The 16,887-nt window shown below is 30.8% G+C and overlaps 1 protein-coding gene across 1 annotated transcript; it reads right to left on the minus strand.

Annotated features, from left to right (window-relative positions):
• Window positions 1–14,434: 14,434 nt before the first annotated feature.
• On the minus strand, window positions 14,435–16,266 carry LOC107954577 (vestitone reductase). The gene is made up of 4 exons (XM_016890173.2): window positions 15,891–16,266; window positions 15,278–15,808; window positions 15,005–15,194; window positions 14,435–14,914 (listed from the first exon to the last, which is right to left on the minus strand). Exons 1-4 carry the CDS (start codon window positions 16,009–16,011, stop codon window positions 14,773–14,775), a joined length of 984 nt encoding a protein of 327 aa, XP_016745662.1. The 5' UTR covers window positions 16,012–16,266; the 3' UTR covers window positions 14,435–14,772.
• Between the last annotated feature and the right edge of the window lie 621 nt (window positions 16,267–16,887).

Raw genomic sequence — 16,887 nt, forward strand, 5'->3', positions numbered from 1 at the left:
AAAGGAAACTCTGAGTTAACAACAGCATTGTTCATATCATTGATATCTGGAGACCTGTTATAGGAATAAAAAGAGACCCAATGAACAAATGGATTTAAGAATGATTAACTGTGTGGTATGAGTACGAATGAAATGGAAAAAAATGCTAGAATGTTTGCCAAGTGGGGATATAAAAATACATTGTTTTTATTGAAATAAAGATAATGGACATACACATTTTCACAAAAGGATCCCTATTGCTCCCAGGCTTTAGAGCAATAGATGTGTTTTGAGTATTACTCTGAAATAGTCCTAAAAATTACAGGAATCTCCTCCACAGTCTAGTTGTTCAGAAGACTTCCGGTGATGCAACGATAAATTCCTGATAGATTTTCTTCTTTAGTTCCCTCTTTAGAGGCACAAACATATTACCTCTCTAAACCCTTGATATCTTTAAAGAATTTCAACTCTTTGTCATCCATCAAGATCTATACTAGAGTTCTGAACTCGGTACACTTTTGGATTTCATGACCTCCCACAGTGTGAAACTCACAGTAGTTCTTTACTCCTTTTGGCACCTCCTCTGAATTTTGAATGATCAAACCCACGTCTCTCTGAATTTTGAATGATCAAACCCACGTCTATCATTTTTTGCCAAACCCATTTTAGAGAGGATTTAACCTCAGCAACATCATTTTTGGTCCTCTTGCCCCCACTCTCGATTATCACATTTGCCCCCACTCTTATTATATATGCTTATAGTGTTTACTTCATTTTCTTTCTTTCTCGGCGCAGACCTTTTAGCATTTTCCTCCTCATCTATCTTCCCACTCCTTATCGCATTCTTAATCATTTCTCCAGACATAACTATATCCGAGAAGCTCTTGGTAGTACTTCCTAGTATGTGAATGATGAACAAGGCTTTCAGAGTATTAACAAAGAGCATTGTCATTTCTTTTTCCAATAGAGGTGGCTAAACCTGTGTTGCCACATCTCTTCACCGTTGAACATATTGCCTGAGGCTTTCATTTGGCTTTTTTTCTATGTTTTACAATGTAATTCTATCTGACATCATATCAGTAACATGGCTATACTATTTCATGAAGGCCTACGCCAAATCCTTTCATGAATTAATCCTGGAACGGTTTAACTAATTTTACCATTTAGCAGCCAACTCAATCAAGCTATCCTGGAAACAATGGATTAATAATTGATTGTTGTTGACGTATCCAGTCATTCTTTGGCAAAACATTGTTATATGGGCCTCAGGGAAACTAGCCCCATTGTATTTTTCAAATTCTGGGGTTTTGAATTTTGGTATGAGCACCAGATCCAGGACCAAACTCAATTCCTTAACACCGACACCACAAAAGTAGTCAGTACTCTCCATAGCTCTGAATTTCTCCTCTAGTTAATTACACCTATCTGCCAACTGTTTTGAAAGTTCTACTATTACCCTTTTTATTTCTGTCATGTCTTCCAAATCTAGAACAATGGGGTTGGTTGGATTATCTCCGGGGTTAGAACCTGAACCCATTAGGTAATTCACCGGTCCTAAGGTGCTAGCCTGGTATTGTTGTGGTCTTATGGTAACGGGTACTCTTCGTGGATATGTCTCCAGTTGGGCTTGGACGTTTACTAGGGTAAAGCCCAGGAGGTATGTAGAGTCATCGTTATCATCTCCAGAGTTTACCGCAGCACTCTTCCCTTTTTCAATTCCTTCAGCCAGTAATTGGGTCAATTGGCTTCTTATGTCTCTTTGGGATTCCAATATTTGGTCATTCATGTATTGTTGCACCTTAGCTAATTGATCATGCAACTGCGCTTACAACTGAGCTTGCATGTCCCTCTGAATTTGTTCAAGTCTTTCTAACCTCTGATCCATGGCTTTAGTTTTACCGCGGGTTGCAGGTGTACACAATCGCAACAAGTAATAAAGTGACAAGCAATGAAAAACACTTTGGTAAAGAAAAATATTTTGATTTGAGGAGGTGATTAAAAACTAAGATTTTTAACTAAGTAAAATAAATAAAAATAAAATAAAAGTTCCAATGCACAATTTCGAAAGATGATTTTAATCAAGATGACATAATTGTGTTAGATTAATTACATTTCTTAACTTAGAATTATTAAACTCATGTTTATGTTGTTACAAATAAATTCACGGCAACTCGGTAATTTGCTAATGTATGAACATACTTACCTACCAAAATCTATTTATCTCTTGACAATATATCTATGTCATTTCAACTGATTAAACAAATTTTAATAAGAAAATGTGTTAATGCACATACGTACTTATGAAATTAAAATAATATCTTGTACATATCTCTATGCCAATTCAAACAATTAATTCAATCTCATAAGCACATAAACGATTACGTGAGGTAACAATGTATTTCTTCCTTGAAATAATTTAATCACAATAATCTTGTAAGTTATGCCAGGCTAATGTATCGTTAGATACCGTTGCTAATTTAACCCTCAGCTACCTTAGATGATTAAACATGCACTGATTAAGTATCGTGTCAATTAATTACAATTTCAATCCGTTTAAATAATTAATTCATTAGTTACCTTATAATTGTAATGCATGAATAACTTAGTCATAGTTTTACTTAATCAAACATATTACCGAGGCCTATAGCAATACAAACATAATTTTAATAACTCAAGTAGATGAAATGCAATTGACCTAACACGAATTAAATTTAAGCCATATTAATTAAATTAAACATACCAACATCACAAATATTCATAGACATGTTCATCATAACAACAACAAAATTAAAAGGATAGGGAACAAGAATCAAATTCGGTGTTTCTCTGAGGCTTGACTAGTTTGCTCCACTCCTCCTTCTCCGCTTGTTCTTGTTGAACCGAGGCTTCCATGAACACTTGAATACTTCTATAAATGGTGGTTGAAGGACTCTTTTTCAAGAGGTGAAATTGACCAAGGAATAAGGAAGGAAGTGAAGAACAATGAAGAGAGAAAAGTGAGAGAGAAGTGAAGAATTGATGGTTTTGAGATGTGTTTGAAATGAGCAGCCAAGGGGGGTATTTATAGGTTGAGTAGGCTGCTAAAATAACAAAAATCAGCAGCCATAGAGTCCCCCCATGGCCGGCCACACATGATAAGTGGAGGGGTTTGAATGCAAATTCAAGGAGTCTTTAAGGGCTGTTTTGTAAACCAAATAATCATCAAAACAAGCTGATTGGGCCAACATGTGGGATGGTTTTGGGCAGCTTAGTGCTCGGTTGGATCGATTTTCTCGGTTCAACTCAACTAAGCCTCTTTTCATAATTAATTAATAATAATTATTTAACCCAAAATATATTGGATTAAAATTAAAATTAATTATATTATGAATTAATATTCATAATTTGGACTGTCTTCAGTTGAAAAATTAATTCATTTTGATGCTTCAAAAATTGTTTCTCGGTTTTCCGCTTCTAGCAGTCTCCGCCAAGCTAATTTTTGCTCTTTATGCAAATCTGTCGAAAATGATCAAAATTTATTATAAAATTAATGAAAATTTAACATGTTAATAATTTAAGTAAAATTTAATTATTTTATAATTATTATATATTTTTCGACAAGAATTACAACGAATTTACATGAATTTGAGTTAAAAAGAGCATAAAAAATGTGCATATTTTCGTGTTTCCATGGGTACTGTAGCGATATTCAGTTGGCAGGTTCTTGGTGGTTTCTAGGGTAACTTTCATAATTTTGATTAATTAGGGTCTTTTTATGAAATTTAATGCATATAATGAAATGTAATGCTAATGAATGGAAAAGATGCATGCAAAAAAGCACTGATTCTAGTTTAATTCCATTAGAACAACTTTACTAGAAAATGAGTCTTTTTTACATAAAATGAATACTTCCACTTTATCAAGAAACCCATTTTCCATGACAAACTCTCTTTTAGCAATTGAACACAAATCAACACCTTTCCTCTAAGATGAAAATGTAATGCAACCACAGCCGAAACAAAATGAAACATGTCAGTACATTTTGTATGAAGCTTGAATACAAAGCAAAAATAACAATTAAAATGTCTCTTCTTTATAATCTATTCGGGTAACCGCTAAATGTTTGACATAGTTATTCCTAGGTTTGACTCTTAGGGTTTATTACATGCGGTTTGGTTCTAAAGTAATGGTACCTGAACAGATAAATTCCTCAATCCTTACCCATTATAGGCTCATACGGATCGAGTTCAGTTTAGGGGAATACATTTCCCTATGTCTGTACAGAGGTGAAGACCTCACGAAAACATAGGTACGGATGTATCCCGAAAGCGATCTACTATCCTATACAGAGGTGAAGACCTCATGAAGGAATAGCTTCTCACTCTCACTTAAGAAGGGTAAAATGGAATGATTATGCTATGCAATATGTAAAAACATACAAAGAGGAACTCTCAAACCAATAAAACAGATGTATTAGATCGTTACATAACCCGATATAACAAAGACATTATTTACCATCAAAATAAACATGAAGGATGAAATGTAGGGAAGCGAGCGTCAATTTAAACCGAATTCAATTTTCGACAAAAAGACCAAAAGGTAATCAACTCGCAACTCGACTCTCTAATATGGTATCCTTAGTGGAGTCACCAAGCTGCCGAAACTTTTTTGGAAATCAAGTTTTTACTTTAAAAAATGAAAAATAGAGTCGCCACCAATCCTTTTTAATTAGGTGTGATTGGATCACCTTAAAACTTGGTCATTTTAATAAAATGTTAGATTTACTAAAATGATGATTTTCAAACTACAAAATCTAGGAAATGGGTTCAGGAGTCGGTTACATATGAGAAAGGATTAGCACCCTCATAATGCCCAAAATTGGTACCAAATTTATTACTTAATGTCTTGACATAAAAAATTGAGAATATGAAGAGAATTTAAAATGCGATCCCTTTCGCGCAATGTTATTTGATGGTATTGAAAAAATCTCTATCTAAATTGAATTTTTAACGAGGAGATCTTCTCATTTCGGGTCGATCAAGACGAAAAATCATATCCCGTAAGTTAGGGCACAAAATCTCGAGTTCTCGAAAATAATGACACTCACCTTTTAATTATTGCCAAAATCTTATATATTTAATTATTTTTTAAAAAAGAGAGAAGAGACGTTTGATTATTTCGGTTCAAGGAAAAAACCGTACCTCATAAGTTAGGGGCACAATTTTTCGAATCCTCAAAGTAAAAAATATCGCCTTGGTTCAAATCATTTCTTATGTGTTTGCGAAGAAAAACAGATGGATGTATGTAGCAATATTTACAATGCACGATGATGGCAAAATTATGACATTAACAAAATAACAACATAAATAATAAAATAAAATGACAATAATATAATGAGTACAATAAAAAGTGATGAAATAAAATAATAAAAAATGATGAAATAAAAAAATTCAATTAATAATATTATACAATAATACTAATAGTGAAATAATATAAAAATGTATGATAATAATATGATTATGTTCATAAAATATTGATTTTTGAGTGAATTTTAACAAAATTAATATTAATTAACAACGATGATCACTTAATAATATTAATAATATCAATAATTAAGAATAAATGACCAAAATAATATTAATAATATCAAAAATTAAAAAAAAACAGCAAGTACATGGACTAAATTAAATGGACAGGGGACTAAATTGAAACTGTGACAAAACCTCAAGTATAAATAAATAAAAACACTAAATAAATGGGTTAAATAAAAAAACCAACAAAAATACAGGGACCAAAAAGGTAAATAACCCCAAATCAGTACACATCATTCACTAAAAGGTCTATAGTCTGGGGACTGAATTTAATATGTAGCAAATTTTACAGCATAAATCATAAAAAAAACAAAAAAAATAATATAAAGGATCAGATTAAAATAAAATGGAAAAGTGCAAGGCCTCAAAAGGAAACTATCCCAATCCCACATCATTTCCTTGATTCAATAGTGGGTCCAATGATTGACTTGCAAGGAGATTAAAATTATGGGGTAAAAATGAAATAAATAAAAAATAAGTATAGGATGAAATTAAAAAAGGGAAAAAATGGAAGGGTCTAGGAAGTAATTTTCCCAACCCTTTAAAAAACATGCAGGTCCTAGGGTCATTTGGGTCGGATCTTCGGGTTATGCTCGAAATGACGTCATTTTGGGCATCTGAAGCCAATCCCAAAACGACGTTGTTTTAAAGGGCTTATATAAGTAAAAAAATTCTAAAAAAAAAATCATTTGCAACCTTTTAAAAAAAACTCTCTTTACCCTTTCTCAACTCCCCCTTTCCGATCGGTCGTGGGATGGTGGGTCTCCGTCGTGGCCACCAGTCATCGACAATGGAGATTGCCGCCTCCAATGGCTGGAGATCGCCAAAAGACCACTTTTTTAACCCTTTCGACTTCCTTAACCCAAATCCAGGGCTAAATACCCCTGAAACTTCACTACAATTCCTAAAAAAGCCCAGGGAACCAATCGGTTTCTTTCCTCCGACGAACCTCAAGGGGTTCAAAGACCCTCCCAAATCGGAAGAAGACCTTTCAGTGGTGATAAATAGGTAAATTTCAAACCTTTATTTTATTTTTTTCTTATGTTTTTCGAAATAAAAATAGAAAAGAAGATGAACCTTAGTTTTTTTTAAACCTTGTTTCTATATTTTATATGCTCTTTACGAAAGAATAAAAAGAGAATAAGAATCAAAATAGAAGTCTTAAAAAACTACCTTTGTAATTTGTTTTTTTTTTCTTTATATTCTCTGCTAAATTTCTTAGTAAAAAGGAAAGAAAAATTACAAATTGTTCATTGGCTTTTTATAGCTGAAAATACAACATATTATTTTTGTCTTCTTTCTTTCTATCTCTCTGCTTCTATTTCTCTATTTTATACAGGTGGTGACAGCAAGGACGAGGAGGCGGTGTCATGCCTCAAAGGGCACACCTGCTGACGTGGCGAGGGGAGCGGCGACTGGAGACTTTAGGAGGAGTTAGGGTTTTTGAAATTTTTTTAATGTTTGGGGCTTTAGGCTTAGGTAAATTGGACTTTAGGGTTTTGCATTTGGGCTTGTAATGGATTGGCCTTTTAATTAATGGACTATTTTTTGTTTATTTATTTATGTTTTTAGGTTATTTTTGGGTCGAATGAAAATTGGCCCCTACGTAACCGGTCCCTCTAGACATGCACACTGTTCCTTTATCTCCTTCCATATCTTTTACCTTTCCAGAGGAATGGGTGGTATTCTTAATTATTGCTTCCGTGGCATTGTTTGTTTTGACTTTGAAATGCGAAGTCATGCACGATATTAACTTATGCATTATATATTTCTCAATATAACAATAAGGTAAATAATCATTTTAATACCATAAGGAATTTTATATACATATGTGTAGACTTAACCATTAAGCCAACATATATTTCTACATATTCAAACACATTTTGTAATTTTCCTAACAATTCATCAATATTAGTTACTTATTTGAAATCACGAAAACAAATCAGATCATGATAGTACAAACTAGATCTGTCCATGGGTCGGGCCGGGTCGGGTTTAGGCCGGGTCCACCAAAAATTTTAGCCCGTTTACTAGGCTCGGGCTCAGCCCAGCCCGAAATATGGGCTTAAGATTTTGCTCAGGCCCGGCCCAGAGAAAAAATATGGGGCCCGAGCCCGGCCCGGCCCGTTTTTAATTAAAATTAAAATTATTTTTTAATAAAATTAAAACTAATTGTTATTAAAATTAATTGTTAGTAAAATTATCAAATTATTAATTGTTAATTGTATTAATTGTTGTAATAAAATCTAACATTTGATTAGTAAATTTATTAATTGTATTAATTGTTGTAATAAAATCTAACATTTGATTAGTAAATTTATCAAATTATTAATTGTATTAATTGTATTAATTGTTGTAACAAAATCTAACATTTGATTAGTAAAACAAACTTGATGTTTTATTATTATTATTTTGTAACGCTAGTCAAGGAAATGAAAGTAAATAAACTTAAAATAAAAAAACTATTACATTTTAAAAATAAAAAATATATATTTAATTTTTTCGGGCCGGGCCGGGCCAAAAAAATCTTACCCGAGGCCCGGCCCATTTTTTAAACGGGTCAAAAATTTTGCCCAAGCCCATATTTCAAGCCTATATTTTTACCCAAATCCTCCCATATTTCGGGCGGGCCGGGCGGCCTGGACAAGTCTAGTACAAACTAGAATAGCTAGTCTTCAACAATTTTCTCCTTCCCTTTATCTTTCAACGATCTAGCTTTGTCTTTAGCTACGTTTGATAGATTAAAATATAACTACAAAGTTAAAATCACACATTCAATTAATCACTCATTCAGTTTGTGCATGATATACATTTATTCAATTTATTCCTTATAAACTCTAATATCTGGTGTGCTTGTATTTCGCGATTTATCTAGTCAAATTTAAAATCAACTTCATAATTATAGTACAAGGACCTCTTACTATCATTATTTATTATCAAACCTTAAAGTTGATAACCCTTATGCACGTTTACTTTTCATCAACCATGTAATGCCAATGAGAGGATATCATTTACCCATGTCTTAGGCTATGAATTCCACTGTTGTGAATGATGCTACATACTGCAGAAGTCATACACCAAACGCACCAACTTTTGGTTCCTTATCTATTCAAACTTAGGCTTTTACTTACATCAAAATGTATGAGTCACGCGTACATAGTTCGTCATCCACTCAGGATTTAGGTATGTCTCACTATGAACGTCACAAGTGAATAAATCCATAAACAGATTCAAGATCTATTTTTCTTAGGTCCAGTCCGATATATTGTTAGCCTAGTTAGTCACATCCATGTCTTTATCTTTTGTAAGTCATCCGCTTCGATGCCCAAGATAAAACATCTCGCCAATTAGACTTCATAGACGACATATTAGTCTTTTAATCAGTTTGCTCATTTCCGATTAGATTAAGGACATGTTTAGGTTCATTTACTAATATAAGTTATCTTTCTATATTACGATCTGACCACGTAATACTGCTTAATATTAGTTAAACATTAGATAACCAGTATTTTGTTAAATATTTTGTTAAATTCATGTTCATTATAACGTTATTTTTTAGTTACATGAATACCGACTTTTTTTTTTAAATGTGACATCAACAAAATTGATATAAGAAAATTAACAATGTTAACAATTTGGCTTGATTTTCAAATCTGAAAAGTGGAGAGACTAAATTCTTGAAAATAAAAGTACAGGGACTAAATTTCAAATTTGTGAAAAGTACATAGACTTATGACATATTTTATCCTTTATACTACAAAACATTTATTATTAATATATTTATAATTGTAATAAATATTTATCATTAAAATAAAACTGAAATATTAAGTCATTTATTAAAATAAAAAATTATATTAATAATTTATTATATGATTAAATATAGATAATTAAAAATGTATGTTTAATAATATTGAAAATTATAATATTTTATATGGGAATAAATTATATTAGGATGATCCTAACAAATATAGTTTTTAGGCACAAATAAAATTGTGACACGTCACAAAATTTTAAAGATAACAAAGTATTATTATATATTCATTTATATCTAATATCTTCTCCAACTTAATTTAAATTTAATTGAATTACTTAAAATAATTAATTTTTAAATTATAAACAAATATCTTTACTTCTTTTGCAAATTTTAATCATTTAGTATTTTTTCTCCCATAAGCTAATATTTTTTATTTTTGTGCAACCAATTTTAAAAAAATTAGTAATTTTTATGCAATTTCTTTCATGTCTTTAACACATAATTTTAGTAATTATTTTACCCTGAACCCCGAACCCAAAATCCTAAACCTTGAACTCGAATCATGAATCCTAAACCGTAAATCCAAAACCTAAAACCCAAACCCTAAATCTTAAACCATAAACTTTAAATCTAGAATCTCAAATCTTAAACCCTAAACTCTAAATCTAAAATCTCAAACCTTGAACCCAAAACTTAGAAGCCCAAACCCTAAACTCAACCCATAACCATAAACCTAAAATCCTAAACCATAAATTTAGAATCTCAAACCTTGAACCCTAAATCATAAGCCCAAACCTTAAACTCAAACCCATAACCTTAAACATAAACCCTAAATCCCAAACTCATAACTCGTAAGCCGAACCTTTAAATCTTAAACCCAAATATTAAACCTTAAATTTTAAACCCTAAACCTTAAGATTTGAGGTTTAAGGTTTAAGGGTTAGGGTTTGAGTTTAAGGTTCAAGATTTTGGGTTCAGGGTAAAATAATTACCAAAATTATGTGTTAATGACATGGAAAAATTGCATAAAAATTACTAATGTTTTTTTTTTTAGAAATTGGTTGCACAAAAATAAAAAAAAATATTAAGGTATGAAAAAAAACTCAAAATGATTAAATTTTGCAAATTAATAAAAGATGTTTGTTTATAATTTAAAAAATTAATTATTTTAAGTAATTAATTAAAGTTAAATTAAGTTGGAGAAGATATTAGATATAGATGATTGTATAATAATACTTTATTATCTTTAAAATTTTATGACGTGTCATTATTTTATTGGTGCCTAAAAATTATGCTTTTTAGGATCATCATAATATAATTTATTCTCATTTTATATTAATATTTTATTAACTTTAAATATTTTTAAAAATAAAAATAAAAATTTATTATTAATATAATAATATTAAGCTTGAGTTAAGTTAATTTTTATATAAAAATAAAATCACCCTTAAAGGAGCTCTCTTTTAGAAAATAATTTATGCTTTTCAAAAGGGTATCTCATTTTATAAGAAAAATGACTTATTTTTCATTGACCAAGCTGTTTTCTATGAAACAGATACAAGAAAATGCAGAAAACGTTTTCCAAAAACCATTTTCAATGAAATATACAGAGTCTAAATGAAAATAATGAGACAATGTCCCAGGTTAAATCGACTAATAAATCTTTCGCCATTTCAATTATTGGTGTTTATTAATAATTGGATACCCTTTTCCTAGTTGAGTGAATTTACGAGTTTTATTTAAAATAAATATTCAACATTTTTGTGGACACCAAAAAATATTGAAAATCATTTTATTTTGAAATTCATGTTATTATATGTGAAAAATTCAAGGGATTATAATTAAATATTAGGTATTACATTTTTAAATTTCAAAATTTAATTTATAATTTCTATTCATGTTTTAGGTAGAGTTAATTTTTTTAAATATTGGTCAGCTTTCAGCTAAAGAGAACTCAAGGGATGATTTTAAGCTAAAGAGAACTCAAGGGATGATTTTAATCTATAATTTCTATTTGCATTTTAAGTTGAGTTAATTTTTTTTAAAATAAATTATAAACTAAAAATTTAAAAGTTACAAGTTTCTATACTTTCATATATTTGAAATTTAGTTCTCATACTTTTATTTATAAGAATTTAATCCATTTACCTTTTAAATTTAAAAATTCAGATTTAGTTGTTAACACCATTAACATTTTTCAGTTAAATTTTTATGACATTTTGAACATTTTTTAGAAAAATATAATAGAACCTAAATAACTAAATTTAATGATTTTAAAAATTCTTAAAATTCACATAAATATTGTAACTAGAATAAAATATTTAGAGTCACTAATAACATTATAAAAGTTAAGGTACAAAATTATATATTGTAAAACTATAAAGTTTAAATCTCAAATTTGAGCATAGTATATAGAGACCAAAACTAAAAATTGAAAAATATAAATTAGTAGATAGCAGCAAGTAGGATCGTATCCACATAGACCGGTGTTAATTTTAATTCTTTAAAAGTAAAAATAAAGGGGGGTTAGAATTGAAAACTAAAACAAAGTAAAAAGAGATCATAAAAGAAAAGAAAAAAAATCAATAGTAAAAAATTCTAGTCAAAGGTAAAATTTCTGCTTGATTCGTGGATTTGATCATTGACGAAAATATAACTTCGGGTCTTGGGGGGAAATGCGGGAAGGATGCACGGGATGTGGGAGCAAATGGGAGGTTGGGCATGCAGGGGAAGTGGAAAGAGAATGGGGGAACGTGGGTTGGTTTTTCTCTTTTTAGTTCAAAACTTATTATTAATATTATTATAAACAACTATATGTATATAAATATGAATATGATTTTTTTTTGAAAAAATATTAAATAAGAAAAAACCTTTTTTTGTCCCGTTCAATTTTCTAGACTTCGTTGAATGCCTGATTCGCTCCTCTGACTTGATTTTACACACCAAAAATACTAAAAAAAGTTAAAAACGAAAAGACTTGAAATAAAATACAAATAAATAATGCAAATGAGATAAAATTAAAGTGCTATGTAAACTATAGATACATTATACATGCAAAACAATGAAAACGAAAACTAATAAAAATAAAAATAAAACTAAAACTAAAAATAAAATAATATATATTTAACCACGAAGTTGTCTCTCTGTAAACGCCTTTATTTAACGTCTTTAGTTAGACATTCTTAAATGTTATTTCACCATCGAAAGACTCGAATAATGTCATGACTTTTAAAGTCGAAAATTAGACATAAATTGGAAGTTGAGTCAACTTTCAAGTGTTGATTCCCTTTTGGTTCATTAACCAACCATTTCCAAACCTAATTATAATTTTAATATAGTAAAAGTACGTGATTGGGTTGAAGGGATGATAGTTATTTGATGTAACCTGAAGTGTAAAATGTCTAAAAATAAATCAAATATTAAAATCAATGTTGTAATATTAGTTATAACCCTAGAATTTATCAAGAGTGCCCTCTTGAGTATTGCCGAATAAAGTATTTTCGTGACAGGAATGAAGTGAAACAATGAAAATCTAAAAGAATTTTAGGATGCGCTTTGACACAACAGAGTAATTGGATGAAAATGTCAATGTTATTGTAGTAATTATACCCTCTTGTAATTACAAGAAAATGTAATTTATTTAATAGGTTTGGTTGACTGAGTATAATTACATTGTAGTTCTTCATGTCGTGTTTGATAGTAAAAATTGCATTTACAAGTTACATAATTTAACTTTTTTTAAATATTAATTATTATAAAAAGTTACTTGAGGAAAAAAATTCTAAATAAGTAACAAAAATTAAAATAAAATCATTGTATTCAATATGTTAATCCAAGAAAATAATTGACAATAGGATTTCTAATAAAATAATAAGATAAATCAACATAATGTGCAATTTTATCTAATTGCTCTAACATTTCATATTTGTTAAGTTATTCCCTCTCTAACATTTAACATATACTCCTTATCATTACTTATTGGTCCTTCATCAATTTCTTCCTCATCGGAATCAGAATTTGTATCATTAATATTATCAAGATTTTCTTTTTCCATGTACTCTTTAAAGTATTAATCATCTCAATTTCACCTACGAATGGAAGTTATGAAATATGCAACATGTTAACACGATCCAATCTTACTTTTTTTCATACTATACTAAGGTAGCAGTGTTAATATGAGAAATCATTTTTTAGAACAATAAACGTCTTCTCATCCACATTTCGAAGTTTTGAATATCTGGAATTAAAAAGTTTGTGAGTTGTCTTTGATGTGCTAATGTCTAATTTTATTCTCTCAAATAATATCGTACCTCATAATATGATGCAAAAAAATCTTTTGTATTTACATCATCAATATCTACTATATAATATTTTTCTACAAATAATAACATATAACAATTTGAATAATTTATTAAAAAATGAAATAAAATAAATGAAAAGTGATGATAATATTAATGAATTACCATATGTAATTAACCTATTTTGAGATGCCTCTCAATATTTATTAGAGCTTTTGTAAACTTAATTTGTAGTTTACTTACGAAAGCTATTTTAATAGCAAATCAACTTTATAAATTTTTTTATATAAAAAAGGTTCTTATAACTTTTATAACACTTATAGGACGGATTATTGAGGTAAAAACAGGAACAGCAGAGGCAAGAAACTTGGCTCACTGGGAACTCTGGATGCTTGCCGAAAGAATTTCAGCCCTCTTTTGGAACACTTGCATCTCCCTTCTTGCATTACGGTGGATATTCAAGTAGGAAAAATATGTGCCCTTGGCCTACATCATCATTATGTTTATATCATTGGATATTCAAGTTCGGTCCCTGTGGTTTCACCATCACAGTGCATATTCTCTTAACGGAATCGGTAAAAACTTTGTGATTATCAATTGGGGTCAACGACTAGCTTGTACCTAATACCAGACCCAATGGCGAGGGGACGAAAGGACCAACCACAAAAGTAGGAATCACTGGTCCATGAAGCTATGAACCCTGTACCTTCCCGTCACACAAATGATTCCTTTTCCCCCTTTCCATCTCTATATTATATTTCTGCCTTAAAAAGTACTATCTATAAGGGTATTTGCATCAGATATTAATACCCAAATTTGAAATATTCCCTTCATTTGGTTCCATCAACTGAATATATTCCTCTATAATAAAAAGAAAAGTAATTACAGGCAGAGTGATGGGTTCACAGCACGAGCAAGAAACTGCATACAATTATCTCCGAAACAAACTAGCATGTATGAAGTCCATGAAAATACATGCATTCAAACATGAAAAATGCAGAAAAATACATTTAAATTTTCATGTAATTGGAGCAAAAGAATCCTATAATCTTCAAAAGAAGTATTGCATCAGCATCATCTATTGATTGAATTGTATCAGGCCCCCTTTGTCCCTGCAATGAAACAATGAGTTAACATCATTCCTACAGATTCCATACCGTGTTTATGCTTACTAGAGAAGGCCTTTCTCCTTGCAGCTTTTAATAGCTCCACCATACATATCCTCAACCCCATACTTGAATCTGAAACCCAAATCCAAGAGCTTCTTTGATGACAAACCAGGCAATTTAGCACCTTCAATTCCTTCCAGGGTGCTGCATGACAAGGATTAAAAGCTTTTCTTTTACTCCAAAAATTAACATAACATGAGCTGTAATTAGAATAAAAATAAAAATTCTACTCACTCTACAATTGGGAATTCTGGATGGGTAGTTGAAAGAATTTCAACTATCTTTGGAGCAGTAACCGTATCAGAGGAACAATTATACCTTCCTTTTGCCTCAGGATGCTCAAGCAGGAAGATGAATGCCCTTGCCAAATCATCCATATGCACCATTGCAAGATTGAGAAGAAGATTATTGTTTTTCCTACTCCCTGAACAGATAATCAATAGGATAAACTACATCTGTATGTTAAATTGATTCATGGTAAGTAAGAAAAACAAGTTCAACATATACCTAGGATGGGAGACAATGCGGTGCGCACTGGACCATGCATCTTGGGACAGATGAAGGGACCCAGAACCATAGGAGGAATGATGGAAACCAAATCCAATCCATGTTGTGCTGCAAATTCAAGAACTGCTTTTTCTGTCGAAGTCTTGGTAATGGCATAAGAACTCACATATGACTTAACTTCTGATCGAATGTAATCCACATCACTCCAATAACTCTCGTCCATAATCTCCACATTCTTGATCTTGTTGAAATATACAGCGGTAATACTAGAAGTGTATACAACTTTCTTCACTGTGTTTGATCTCAAGCATGTCTTCAAGATGCCTAATGTTCCATCGATTAACCTTTGGGTCACAACTGCTTCGGGTTCGTTGTCCTGGAAATCCATGGGAGCAGCAACATGGAAAACTCCTTTGCACCCCTCGATGGCAGTACCAAAACTCTCGGGATCATTAAGATCTGCTGTGAAGATTTTAAGCCTTTCATTTGCTCCTGGTAGGTTGGTGAGGAAGCTAAGGTCTCTCTTGTTACCTGCGACAATGCAGAAACCGAGATAAAAAAGAAAAAGAAGGTAACTTTACTAAATTAAAATTGGGTGTTTACAGATCTTGACCTGGGTCAGCTCTAACAGTGGTGTGAACAGAGTGACCGAGCTCAAGAAGCAGTTTGATCAACCAGGAGCCAACGTAACCGGTCCCTCCAGTCACGCACACTATTCCTTTATCTCCTTCCATATCTCTTACCTTTCCAGAGGAATGGGTGGTATTCTTAATTATCGCTTCAGTGGAATTGTTTGTTTTGACTTTGAAATGCGAAGTTACTCTAGCACTCTGACCAACTTTATCAATATGCTGGTGACTGATTGGTTGGCGTCGATGGAGTGTCTGTCACCGCCGGACTTTTCTTTGTTAGAAATGGATGCGTCCGCAATGACAATTCATGCTTAAATTGGATTATTATATCATCATATGTATTTTTCTTTGATTATTTAATCATCAGCTTCAATTTTTAAGGAATAATATATAATTTCATCTTTCATGTTTAGTTGATCTCTATACTTATATTTGGTTAATCAAGTTTGTATTTTTAAACTAACACTTAATTTTTTCTAACATAGTATCAAGTAGTAACCTCTTAAAATGTCAAATAAAAATTTTAATTTACATATGTTTATTTTTTAAAATTTATATTTATCACGTTGTGTTCTGAGAAATTACATATGATTCTTCTAGATTAATTAGCAATATCATATCAATATAAATTAACAGTGTTAATAAAAAAATATCACCCTAATTAAGGAAATATAGATTGATGAATCAGATAAAAAAATGTAAAAACCAACAAAATGTAAACAAACAAGTTTAAAAACCAAATTATATATTATCTAAATTTTTAACAAGCATAAAAGACATCACTGGTTCTAGAAGATGAAATGTCACTGATAACTTTTTGCCCTTGTTAGTATCCCTAGACACGCTCTAGTTGCCACCAAAGCTTAAAAAAAAAAAAGAATCATCAGTACTCACGCCCAACAAAACCCAATTTTCAATAAATTTCTTTCTTTCTTTCTTTATTATTATTATTTTTTAACATTTCATTCTTTTGCATTA

This window comes from Gossypium hirsutum, chromosome D07 (genome assembly GCF_007990345.1).
Source record: "Gossypium hirsutum isolate 1008001.06 chromosome D07, Gossypium_hirsutum_v2.1, whole genome shotgun sequence".
NCBI lineage: Eukaryota > Viridiplantae > Streptophyta > Magnoliopsida > Malvales > Malvaceae > Gossypium > Gossypium hirsutum.